The following is a 12633-nucleotide window of genomic DNA, read 5'->3' as shown; positions in this document are numbered from 1 at the left end:
GATAATCTTTAAGGACGGCTGCCTTTTTTCCTCTTTCTTATCAGCCTCCTTCGCAAACCAATTACAGTGATTTTAATCATACAGTATTACGAGTGATTAACCCTTTAGTGCATTTAATTAACCTTTGCAGCCACTGATTCTCATCAAGCAAAGCTTCATGCTATTTTTTCCATGACACAGGCTTTAAATAAGCACTCTTAAAACTTGTGGGAAATCTAATGTCTATAGTGGGAGGAATCACTTGTCACTTGCTCAAGGGGAAGGAAAAAATTAGATATATTGTGAGCTTGACATCACTGAAGATAGTGTTTGATGAGTACAACCAATGAGAAAAGATATTAGATTTTGATAATAGTCAAATTCTGGGACCAAAATATGAGAATTTTATACATTAAATACGTCTCATATTAAAGGAGTGATAAATATACTTCAGAAATAATCAGATGTAAACATAGCCTGAGGATTAAGGAGAATGTTTACTAATTATGTATTCATTGATTTTAAATTATATGCACAAAAATACTCCACTCTGATCAGCAACACAAGTGGAAATCAATTTGAATCCTTGATGTTTAAAATTCGTAACGGATAATAATTCCGAATTGTTGAAACACAGACTGAATATTTCTGCATATTTCAGGGCAGCCACTACCCATAAGAGGGGAAAATCATTCTGACAACTCGTCAGTGTGTCGTATAAATACATTATGGATTGAATCTTTGGTACCAGGGGCATGTAGTAGGCTTATATATAATGTACCATGGCAGATATTGCCTTTAACTAGGGTTTCAAATAAAAGGTGGATGAAGGGAATGACTATCCACTCTGTGTGGGTGTCTTCATAAATTAGCCTAAGTACAATACTTCACAGGATCAACAGTCATTTATCACAACTATGCTATGAGAATTTTTTAAGCTTGGTAGATGACACATTGAAGTGTACTGGGAGCAAAACAGACAGAATTGAACCAAACATCTGAAAACTGTGTGCAATATGAGACTAGACACAAACAAAAGCAAGCACCTCATCAAACAAAATCAATTATTGATGCAATATCATGAAATTGACCCAGAATTGGATGAATGGCAGTTGTGATAATCGTGATCAAAACAGTAACAAAAATGAAAGCCAGTGCAACCAAGCAACAACCAAATCTTCAAAAAATCTTAAAAGAAACAAAATGAAAGACAAGAAAATGGTTCGAAAAAGCCGGCAAAATCAACTGGATGTTTGACACTGAGGGAACACTAGGACAACGCACATATCACCCGGAATAAATTGCTGCCCCGTGCATGGACTAGTCAGGCTTGAATAATTCCATTGTACTAGTGGTAGCAGGTCAAATATCAACATGTACATACTCTGTCATGTATTGGGGATACAATGATAGCATTCATCAATGTCTAGTAAAACACAAACTATAACTCATCAAAGTGGCAAACCTTTGTTGTGATGTCATTACATCCTCTCCTAGAGCTAATTTGAAAAATGTGAAAATGGTGTATCAACATATGCCATTTATAACAATAATTGGGGTCATTAAAGTAGAGCATTTATGGTCTAAATGCAATGTCGCCCTGGCAGGATTTTTATGGACTACTGCTCCCTTGGTATTTAAGTATATTGGTCTCAAGGCTCTGCGTCACCTTGATCCCTGTGACCCCCTCCCTTGCCCCGAGCTGTACTCAGTCTTCCCCACAGTGCTCTGCTCTGGCTGTCAGCACAGAGCAAGGCCACCTCTCCTTACCTCTGATTTACATTTATTTCCCTTGCCAGCTTTTATTTATTGGGGCACTTCGCATTTGGCACATATCTCTTAGGGAATCATAAGCCCTATGCTGTACCTTGGCATTCAAATGAGTTTCTCTCCCACAAAGCCTCAATGGCACAGTTAAGACGGCACTTAATATTTTGAGGACAGGAGCCACAAAAAAGTGGGGTTATTTATCAAGTTGATTTAGCACATCAAGAGCATTTCTTTTGTTTTGTGCTATTACCCTCACACTTTTTGCCTAAATGAAAACCTGATAAAATTAGTCGATTTTGACACTTTCTGCATGCCTTGTTGAAACATGTCAGTCAAATACACGCACCTAATTTGCCCTTGACCTCAAATACATCAGTAGAGTTCAGTCATCTATCTGAGGCCCTTCTAAATCAGGCTACATTACCACCAACTACTCACAGTCAAGTTTAAAATACCATCATAATTGCACTGCTGCCATTACTCAAGCTTTTAACTGAGATTAACCTGCTCATGTATTTTGGTGAATGATTATGCTATTATGGTTGCTTATAAAGGAGGGCAAATACAAGAACCAATAACAAAGCAGTGAAAGGTTTCATGTATTAATTGCAACTAATTATGTTTTAGCATTTTGTTTTGTTTCTCAAGGGATCCCATTTTTAAGTGCAAATGACATTCATGTAGACATGGTCATGGTCTGTGTGAGAAAATCCCCTGGCTTCATGCTCCCACCCTCCCCCTTTCACATCACCTACCAGAGGACAGCAAGGGGAGTGTGAGTGGGGACTAGTGTGGGTGGGTTTAAAAAGGAAGTCATGAATTACCTGTCGGGTGGTGATTTGCCCCGCGGTCTTGAATCCCCCCTGACAGCTGCACTCTGAGACACTGTATGGGTCGGAGCTAGTCGATGAGCACTTGGAGAGTGAGTCACAGCCCACCACGAATGTGTTGTCCAAGGGGAGCTCCTGGATCACATGGTGTTTCTTTGGGGCCACTGGAGTTTCCGGTTTTATTTGAAATGTAGGCTGAGGGGACGCGGACTTGTAATGCTTGGCTAAATCTGGGCTGTCGGGTTTGAAGGTTGTGGGCGTGGTCGCCCAATTGTACTTCCCCATGGTTTGCTCCTCTAACTCCACAGGGAGATCCAGTGTGCCATTAACATGCTCATGGGTAGGGTCGTCAGGCTTGGATTCATCTATGGTCACAAAGTTCAGGAGGAGGCTCTTGGGGGATCGCTTCTTTCTCTTCTTCTTCTTCTTGATCTGACGGTTCTCTTGGTTGGGTGACACCCACTCTCCACTCTGCTTGCCCTTCTGTACTACTTTGTGTCTGGGTGTCTGCCGGCAGCGCACCAAAGCAGTCACAAATATCACCAAGATGACAGTCATGGTCCCTGCTATGATAGCTATGACAACAATCACATATCCATTAGCTTGAGGTGTTACCTCACTGTCCCCTATGTTACGGTCCAAGGGTGTCTCCATACTTTTTCGCAGTTGCTCTTGGATAAAGGTAGCATTTGACACAGTGTCATTCACAAACAGGTGAATAAGTGCGATAGCCTGTAATGACTCAGGCTGGCCTAAATCTTTGACCTTCACCACCAGTCTATGCAACCCCTGATCAGCTGCCACTATTTTCTCCTGCAGTGTTATGTTACCCGTTGTTTTGTCGATGGCAAAGAGACCACGAGGGGAGACCCTAGATGTGATGATGATGCTGCTGATAATACTGTACTGCAGCTCAGCATTCATACCTGTGTCATTGTCGATGGCAAACACTCTGGTGACCACAGCACCAGGGGTGGTGGTGGTTCGCACTAGGTCATATGAGTAATTGGAGGACGGGATGACGAACACAGGGCGATTGTCATTCACATCGACTACATTGATAGTGACCTTGGCGTAGGAGGAGCTTGGAGGTTGCCCTCCGTCAACTGCCTTGACCATAAATGTGTAAGAGCTTTGCTGCTCCCGATCAAAGGTGATGTTGGGTTTGATCACGCCAGTTTGAGGGTCGATGATGAAATTGTCTTTCCCATTCAAAATGGACAGGGTAATAACAGCATTATCTCCCCCATCTGCGTCCGTCACTGTGATTAAGCCCACGGTTCCATAGAGAGGCAGGTTCTCAGGCACATAGAAGTTGTACTCAGGGTGTGTGAAAGCTGGGCTGTTGTCATTAAGGTCCTGGACGATTAGCCTGACTGTGACATTGCTCTGCAGGGACGTGGAGCCATTGTCCCTCGCTATGACAGTGAATGAGTACCTCTCCTGCTTCTCTCTGTCCAGTCGTTTGCCAACTGAGAGAATTCCTGACCGTCTGTCTATGTTAAACCCATCAGGTGCATCAGGGCCGAGAGTATAAATAATCTCAGCATTATGCCCGCTGTCTGCATCAGTGGCGCTGACTTTTATTAACTGTGTGGAGGGGTCATTGTTCTCCGGTATGGAAAGTTGGATTTCCGGTTGGGGAAAGATGGGTGCGTTGTCGTTCTCATCCTTGATTTTAATTAAGACCATAGCTGAAGTGTTCAGAGGAGGCGTGCCCCTGTCGGAGGCCACAATTTTAATTGCATATTCTCGAGTTGTCTCATAATCTAGAGGGGCAGCTGTCTCTAGTAAGAACTGATCATTAAAGACAGGCTTCAACCGGAAAGGAACATCATGGTCAGTGTAGCAAGCTACTTTGCCATAAAGATCTGCATCCTTGTCAGTAACAGTAATTAGGGCTATCTTAGTGTTGAGAGGTGCGTTCTCAGACAGCAGAACAGTCCCATTAACCAGGTTGATAATGTAGCGAGTGTCTATAGAGGGAACATTGTCATTAATATCTGTTACATTAACAATCACCATGGCTCTGGAGGGGGTGGAGCTGCCATCGCTGGCCAGGATGATGAGTTTATGAACAGGAGTTACCTCCCTGTCCAGTGGCTGCTTCACAGTGATCAGTCCTGTAGAGCTGTTGATGGCAAAGTGACGTTTGGTTGAGGAAGAGATCTGGTTGCTGAAGGCGAAGTGGATCTGTGCGTTGGAACCCAAGTCTGCGTCCGTGGCGTGAAGCTGTGCCACCGATGTCCCCATTGGTGCATTCTCTGCCACCGTGACCTCTAATTCACTGTCCTTGAAGATGGGACGATTGTCGTTGACATCAGAAATGGTGACTTGGAGAATGGCGGTGCTGGATTTAGGAGGGTTGCCACCATCCTCCACCTTTATCTTCATGACAAAGGTGTCCTTCTGCTCGCGATCCAGATTCTGCTGAACGATAAGCTGCGGCCACTTGTCGCCTTCAGGAGTCTCAATGATGTCTAAGCCAAACTCATTGACACTCTGCAAAGACAAGACAACATTTTTAGTTAGTTTTGTTGTGCTAAGTGCTCAAAATATATATTTGAACAACACAAACAACAGTTTATCAACGCCTTCCCTCCCTACTCTTTTGCTTTTCCTAAAGTTCATGTATTTTTTTTCCCTTTACAGAATTACCTTTCATTTTGTTCCTTATATGACTCAAGGCTCTGAGAATAGAAGGTGTCATGTGGTGCGAATTGTAAAGCCCTCTCTTTAAAAGACAGGCTTGATTGACGTATTAACAGCACAGCGAAGAATATCACATTTATACTTGGGTAATAACAAAGATTGTGTTCAAGATTCTGAAACAATCTTGGGCATGTTTTAGTTCTTAGAGTTTAGATTTTTTTAGTTGTCCGAGAACACAAAACAGTATTTTCTTAGGTTATTCAGGTTTATTTGCAGCCCTCCGTATGTATTCTGATGAATGTCAAGGACAAGTTAAACAGCCTGGGACACTCTGAAACAAGGCAGCTGCTTCTTGGCTGTGCTCTGTTCATCTCAGTTGGATCCCTGCAAATGTGCAAACATGCTAATCATCAGCTTGTTTCAAAGTTTTAATCATTTCTGACATACCCTATTAAATGCATGGCAGAGAAAAAACAGCAAATAACAGCTAATTAATCCTTTTCAAATGTGACCAATCATTGTAGTAAATTAAGTCATCCCTCCAAGAAACTACTGCTTGAAGGGATTGGTTTACCTCTTTAGCTTCCTCATCAGATTTTTTCCGCCTTCACTAAAATGAGATTTTATTCTACCTTCCTATCTTGTTTCAAGTTAGAATAGAGCAGCTACCTTGCCGCATTTCAACTTCATAATGGGAGAGAGAGACAGATGGAAATGGAGACACACCAATAAGCTCCCATTTAAATATACTGCAAGACCAGATTCCAATAGATTAAGAGGAGGAGAGTGAAAAATCCTGCATATTAGAAAGGCTTTCTGCTCAAGAAGAGCTAAAATAGGCAAAAGTAAAGCCGGAGGAAAATGAAAACAAATGCATGAGTAATCCACATGAGAAACCCGAGGAACTGGCACTTGCTGTTAAGAGTAATTGCCTTCAATCCAAAAAACGAGCACTGATGTTGACAATTTCAAACGGAGTACGGTATGGATCCATACAATTCTTCAAATCAGAGGAGAGGAAGGGGAGAAAGTAAGAGAGATGGAGAGGAGTGACAGAAAAGGGGAGAAAAAGGGGCTAGGGGAGGAAATAAGAAGAAGATCGAGCCCATGAATGAGCTGCATGCACATTATGAAACAAAGAAGCCCTTTGAAGCTCTTTCAGTCAGAAGCAGTTTCATGGTAAAACAAGAAAAAGCATCCTCTTTAAAGAGATAAGCTTCATGCTGCGCATAATGTTGGAAAAGATTACTCTGTCTAGGCACAGCTATCAAATGAGATTAAGATATATACATTCTCCTTATTCAAGAGAGGAACATTTCAACCAAATTGCGAGCACAAGAGTCCTCAGTAGGTTTCAAAATCTAGAACTGTCCTTGTGCCAACAAAGCGTTGTAGCCGTCACAAGGAAACGTGCAGCTGCAGCATGTAAATTATTGTGTACTCTGAGAAATTGCTCGCAGAGGGAATGTTGTCAACATGTCAGTGATTGACAGAACTACTTAAAACAGCCAACACTGCAGCAATGATCTTTCAGACCTTATTTTGTGATCCTTCGGGCAAGCAAAAGTCGTATAGGGATAAGCAGACATGGCTTTTAAAAACTCTGTGTCGAAATGGAGTGAAACCGCCCCATGGATAAACACAGCTGAATCTTTATGCACGTTGTAGAAGTATTTCTGACATTAGAGAGAGGTCCAAGAAAACATTTTAGAGGCTGAATTGTTAAGCACTACTCATTCCGTACAGAGCTCCTCAGTTGATAGAATAGTTCACAGATTCGGCACAGCAGCTCCGCATCTGCACGCTGATATTTGGTAAAGCCTAAAGTGAATTGTAGGATGTTGAGTTAGCATGTGTCAAAGGGAATGCTGCACAATGATTTATGAGCCAGCATTTCCTCTGTGCTTTTGTCTTGGTTTCACACAATTTTACAACTGACAAGACAGCACTCACTGCATTTCAATAAGTTGAAGAGAGCTATCTCTCAGCCTGTGCATCCTCCTGAATGCAGAATTAGCCTGGTGGATTGTGATAAGATCTAGGGCAGGCTAAGAAAAGGCCAAATACTAGAATGAATCACTCACTGGAAACCTTAAGGCTGAGCGAGAAGGACAAAGCTCTCTAAACGGCTAAGTGTGCACATTATACCAAGCCCTACTCTTCCACCATAGATATACAGTACAGGTACATGTCATCTTGAACTTTGAGAAGTTGCCTTTCACTCTAAATCACAAGGCCACAGGTCTCTGTGAGAGCACCGAGGCACAGGATGTGTAGAGTGTGCGCAACACACAATCTCATCAGACTTGACTAATTTAAATGAAAATGATTGAGGGACACTACAGAAGGTGGCTGATGATGAGGGAAGGATGACTCTGAACCCCATTTTGCAGACAGTGCCTCAGATTATCAGTGGATGCATCTTTCAGTCAAGTTGATGACCTTATTAAAACTCAGAGGAGACTCAGATTGGGCTGTGAATATATCAGGAGGACTCTAGTCACGGTGCTGCCCATGGATGGGACTAAATAGGGAGAGGAATTCATCACAAGCTATAGCACCTTTTTATAATGCTGATAGAAACTCTCCCTCTCTCTCTCTCTGTCTTTCTCGCTCTTTCTTGCCTCATTCTTTCTCTCCATCCCTCATCCACTTTGGCCCCTGGCCATGATCTCATGCATATAATTAAGACAAAAGAACCTGGGAATGTTTGTCTCTTTTTGTCAACCCTCTAGAAGAAGATAGTGTGTCAAAATAGGATGCTAATGAAAAGTGGAAATGCTTGACAGTGAACTCTCTGCCCAAAAATGCAATGCCTATAGGCAGCATCCAATGAATTAATCAAATTTGTCTTACTACTCGGGAATGAAGCTTGAATATATTTTACATCCTCACATCATTGTGGGGATAAAATTGGTCAGGCTGAGATTTGGAGTGCCTGCAAAGAGATCACTCCATCCAATCAAAAATCTTTGGTATGTTTAAGATAAACACGTAACAACCAAATGGATTGCCCCTGGTAATTACTTCAGTAAAAAACATAGGTAGGCAGCAGAAGGTGAAGTCTAAGAGCCCTACAGATTGCCCAACCGAAACACAGAAATCCACCTCGTCATCCTCTTTTCTAGTGAAACAAAGAACAGCCAGTAAGAAAATGGTTGAATAAAAACACAATACTTTGAAAGACAAAGATGCTGACATAAATGTGACTAACATAAATGTAGCTTTTGATGCTCGTACAAAATCATACATCACTGGGGGGAAAAAAATGATGTGAAAAGCTAAAAACCATAAGCAAAACCAACAGTAGAATCTCTGAGTGTGTTTCTGCATTGACCTCCGCTCTACTGTGAATATGTAAAGAGATTGAATCTCCTTTCATAGGAGATTCTCCTCCAGCCATGCATGTGATTGCTTTCTCTGACCTTGACCGTTTCTTCGGACAACTTCTCTGCAATTTTGGTGACGTAACACACTGCTGCACTGATGTTGGAGTTTTACGCAAACTATGATTATCACCCATTTAAGTGTGGTGCTGTAGCACAGCGTAGGACAAAATTACCCGCTGTCTGGCTTCGCTTTGGAAAAGGACAAAAGTAGTACAAAGAAAACTAGCATGTTCCTTTCATTTGTTATGTATGTTGACAACTCAAGCAAGTTACATGCTACGTGACGGGCCGCTGAGTATGGCTCACTGTGCTACACAGTGATAGCAATTTTAGCATGGTGCCCTGCACAACACAAGAGAACTGGGCAAACTATCACTCTGAGGGGAGCTTCTAAGACAAATCTCACAGGACCATACAAAGATAGTCCAAGGGTGGCTTAGCGGCCAAGAGCTATTCTAGGAAATGCTTGCGCATTCCTTCCCCACTAAACCCCTGGCTTTCTACTGCACTTCTGAAATAAAAGATACCAAAGACTGAAAATGTCTCAGGCTCCTTTAAAGCTTCTCCCTGTGTTTTACTCATATGGAACCTGGGACACAAGGAAATTAATCTCGAGGACAATGAGAATATAATGAAAAGGACTGAATCAGGGACGCAGAGCCAGGGATGCTCTAAGAAGAATTTCCTGCAAAAGATAATACAACCGCAGCCTGGGCACAGGTTTCGGAAAGCTATATAGTTTGAAAAGGGCAAAGAAAATGATTGCAGATGATCATCATAATGAGCAGAACATTTGGTTGGTGATTTTCCAGGCATGAACAATTCAAGACATTGCGCTGGAGAGGTCTTGGCAGTGGGGAGACTCTTTAAAAATGCAAATTGGTATTCAAGGCAGACACGAACAGCAACGATTCTGTTCTTTCCGGCACTGTGTTAACTTCATCTGAGGCTCCAGGATGGACTTGTCATTTCTGTCTCACACCGTGCTCTCAAACACAGCAACCTTTCTGTATTTATTATGTTTAGGGTTTCCTCCAGAGTGCTTGCATCTCCCTCTTTAATTACACTTCATTTGTATGAGCTCATGTCATCTCCAATATTCATCTGTCCACAAAGCATAAAGTGTTGTCTAGACTGTAAATGAAGAATGCATGATATTATCTAACATTTCTGGATTTAGGGCTGACTTCATTAGGAAACAAAGAATATTGCACTGCAGTTTAATAGAGCATCAATTAGATAATGAAAAAGCTTCTCCTAGTTCTGCATGAGACACCTATTAATATAATACAGTTCATTCCTCCTCACTTGCTTTAATCTACTATATTCAGTACATGTAACCTGTTGCTGGAAATTGGACATGCAGCATCTGCTGTGTCTGCACTTTCTTCTGCATGTTCTCTGATATTACTGTACATGGTGAAAACTTTCCCTTTTTCCAGCCTTTTCTCATAATGAAATAAAGCATATGGAAATATTAATGGCTGGTATGAAATATTTTAGGCTTTGAAACACACTCCACGTTATGAAAAAGTGGGTCATATTTTCTGTGCAGTGTCTAAATTAATTTCCTACATGGACACACATTACAGCAGTACACCACCATAGTACTATAGCAGGTTTATAGTACAAGATAATGCAGAATCGGAATTATATTACTTGAAATCCCCCAAAACTGGGAAAGAAAAATAATGGAAGAATTTGCTAATTAATAACAGTCAACTAATCAGACCTGATGTAGACAGGCATAACGGTGTGTCAGAGCTTGATCAATAATGTGTGTGCTGAATATTCTGTTCGCATTGAAGACAGTCATCCATTGGGATATTTGAAAAAGACAATTAATTTTATACTTTCTATGCTGTTTTTCTTCTTTGTAATTGCTTCTCTGAAAGTTCCTACAAAACTTTTTGGTCTATCAAATGTGTGACCATAACTTACTTATGTTCCAAAATGCCAATTAAAAGCTGCTTATTCTAAGAAGTCTTTAAAGCAAACCAGCATCTTCAACACTATTCCAGTAACACCAGGCTTCAGGCTCTTATCTTTCACTATCAATTTCTCTCACTTATTCACTATTCAACTTAATTAATTTGTACAAAATAGATTTTAGTTCAGGCATGAGATTATAGACATTCAGCAATAGCCTTCATCAACTTCAATTTTAGTGGAGTAGATCTTTAAGAATCTCTACTTGGAAATTCCTCTTCAGATACTTGGATGCTTTTAATTATCAGCTATTCAATTTCAGCTCAGCAAATATCAAATAGAATAACCATACATAGGAGCTGGGAATGGCATATTCTCTGAGTTCAAGTCCTGGCCTGATGACAAACTACATCATAGTTTATAAACTTCATTAAACCTTCAGAAATACATTTCATTACAACAACAAACCGTTGACACTTGACAATGTGTTTTTTTTTTTTTTTTTTATAGATGCAATCACAAGCTTCATCTTAAAACCTCAGTTTCACTAACCAGGAAGCTAATGATAGACTACACTTTGAAGCAGAGCTGTAGCACTGTGGTTCTAACTGCACACATTTACAATGGTGATTATAAAGCTTCTTCTAAACAGTGGTATTTTCAAATGTACAACCACAGTAAAGGCACTGTGGGTTTATCGAAAACTAAAGCTTCCTTAAATCCTTACAAATTAACCAACCCATTTATTTACATTTCATTTCACATGGGAGACGAAACAGGATTAATTCTTACCTTCACCAGTTCGTAGTGTTGGATCCCATTGATCCCTACATCAGGGTCAAATGCTGAGGGCACCGGGTATCGGGTGTTGATGGCTGTGTTCTCTGGGATGGAGATGTTTATAACAGTGGACTGGAAAAGGGGCGCGTTGTCATTCACATCCTCAATCAGGAAGCGGATCTTGACCAATCTGAAGATCTCGTCAGGCAGCACTGCCACCTCAATCTCGTAATAACAGCGTTTCTCAGTGAAGACCCCTGAGCATAGCTTCTCCCGGTCGATCCTGTGATTGGTGGTAAAGATCTCCCCCGTGTTGGCCTCCACCCTCACCAAAGGCACGTCACCTGTCTTATACACAGGCTTGAACTGCAGCGGGGAGGATAGCCTGATGTTGGGATCTAGGTTGAGGTCCAGGTCCTTGCGCAGGTTTCCGATGCGGACGTTCTCTGGCTGCTCCTCCTTCACCGTGTAGTCCCTCTCCTGGGCCCAGCATAGTAAGACCACACAGGCGAGTAAGACCACCAGCACATGCGCCTGACTTGCTAAGTCCATACTCAAGAGTAGATGGAAGATTCACTTCTACTTCAGCAATTCTGTCACCAGAGAGACTAGACAGAGAGAGAGAGAGAGGAAGAAAAAAAAAAGAGAGAGACAGAACACACCATGTCAATACAGGACATTACATGGCATTCAAGTTCTGCTGTAATTAGTACTATTTTCTCACAGAGAGTTTTCAACTTGACCTCTTCATCCTAACTAGTTATGAGCCAACATCCTTCCCATGTCTTTGAGAGCAAATTAATGGCGGTATTACACAATTAACCTTTGATGACATCCATTGAGCAAGCGGACACGTAAAGGTTAGGAGTTCACGCATTCCATCAATCCATTTCATCGCTGTAATGAACCATTTTATATTTCATTGAGATCTATGAAAGCAGATGAGTTCATTTTTGATAAAATAGTTTGCTTTGAAAGCCTGTTCACAAACTACCTTGCATGAAAAAAAAAAAAATGGTCACAGGGAAAAAGTTAATTCATATTTGAATCAGTCTGAGTCAGTATGGTGCGGTAGTATCTTCATATAATGCAGCTCACACCCAGACTTCAGATCATTTGGAGGAAGCAGAACTGAGCCTTAAGCATTGGTGCTCCCATGCTTGAACACACACAAACACACACACACTTGCACTTGTACCGCTTGACAGCAGCTATTAATGGAAAGCCTCATTTGCTCTGAATGTAAACAATTGAGGTCTCAAATATTTCATGAACACCCATGTGTGTAAACTAGCACAGTATGA

At 41.4% G+C, this 12633-nt stretch overlaps 1 protein-coding gene across 3 annotated transcripts in view; it reads right to left on the bottom strand.

Moving 5' to 3' along the window:
* Nucleotides 1–12633, bottom strand: part of pcdh11 (protocadherin 11) — a 128187-nt gene that overhangs the window by 109795 nt on the left and 5759 nt on the right. For all 3 annotated transcript variants that reach the window (XM_069694510.1, XM_069694511.1, XM_069694512.1), the window contains exons 2-3: nt 11342–11937; nt 2574–5081 (exon numbers count right to left, since the gene is read on the bottom strand). In XM_069694510.1, the coding sequence (XP_069550611.1) occupies nt 2574–5081; nt 11342–11881 (3048 nt within the window). In that variant the 5' untranslated portion in view covers nt 11882–11937. The remainder of the gene's footprint in view (nt 1–2573; nt 5082–11341; nt 11938–12633) is intronic.

This window comes from Brachyistius frenatus, unplaced genomic scaffold, assembly GCF_029030835.1.
Source record: "Brachyistius frenatus isolate BFR_SWC_R1_liver_20210118 unplaced genomic scaffold, ASM2903083v1 Contig_17, whole genome shotgun sequence".
In the NCBI taxonomy this organism is placed as follows: domain Eukaryota; kingdom Metazoa; phylum Chordata; class Actinopteri; family Embiotocidae; genus Brachyistius; species Brachyistius frenatus.
The sequence above is the reverse complement of the archived record's forward strand: the minus strand, read 5'-3'. Positions and strand labels throughout refer to the sequence as shown.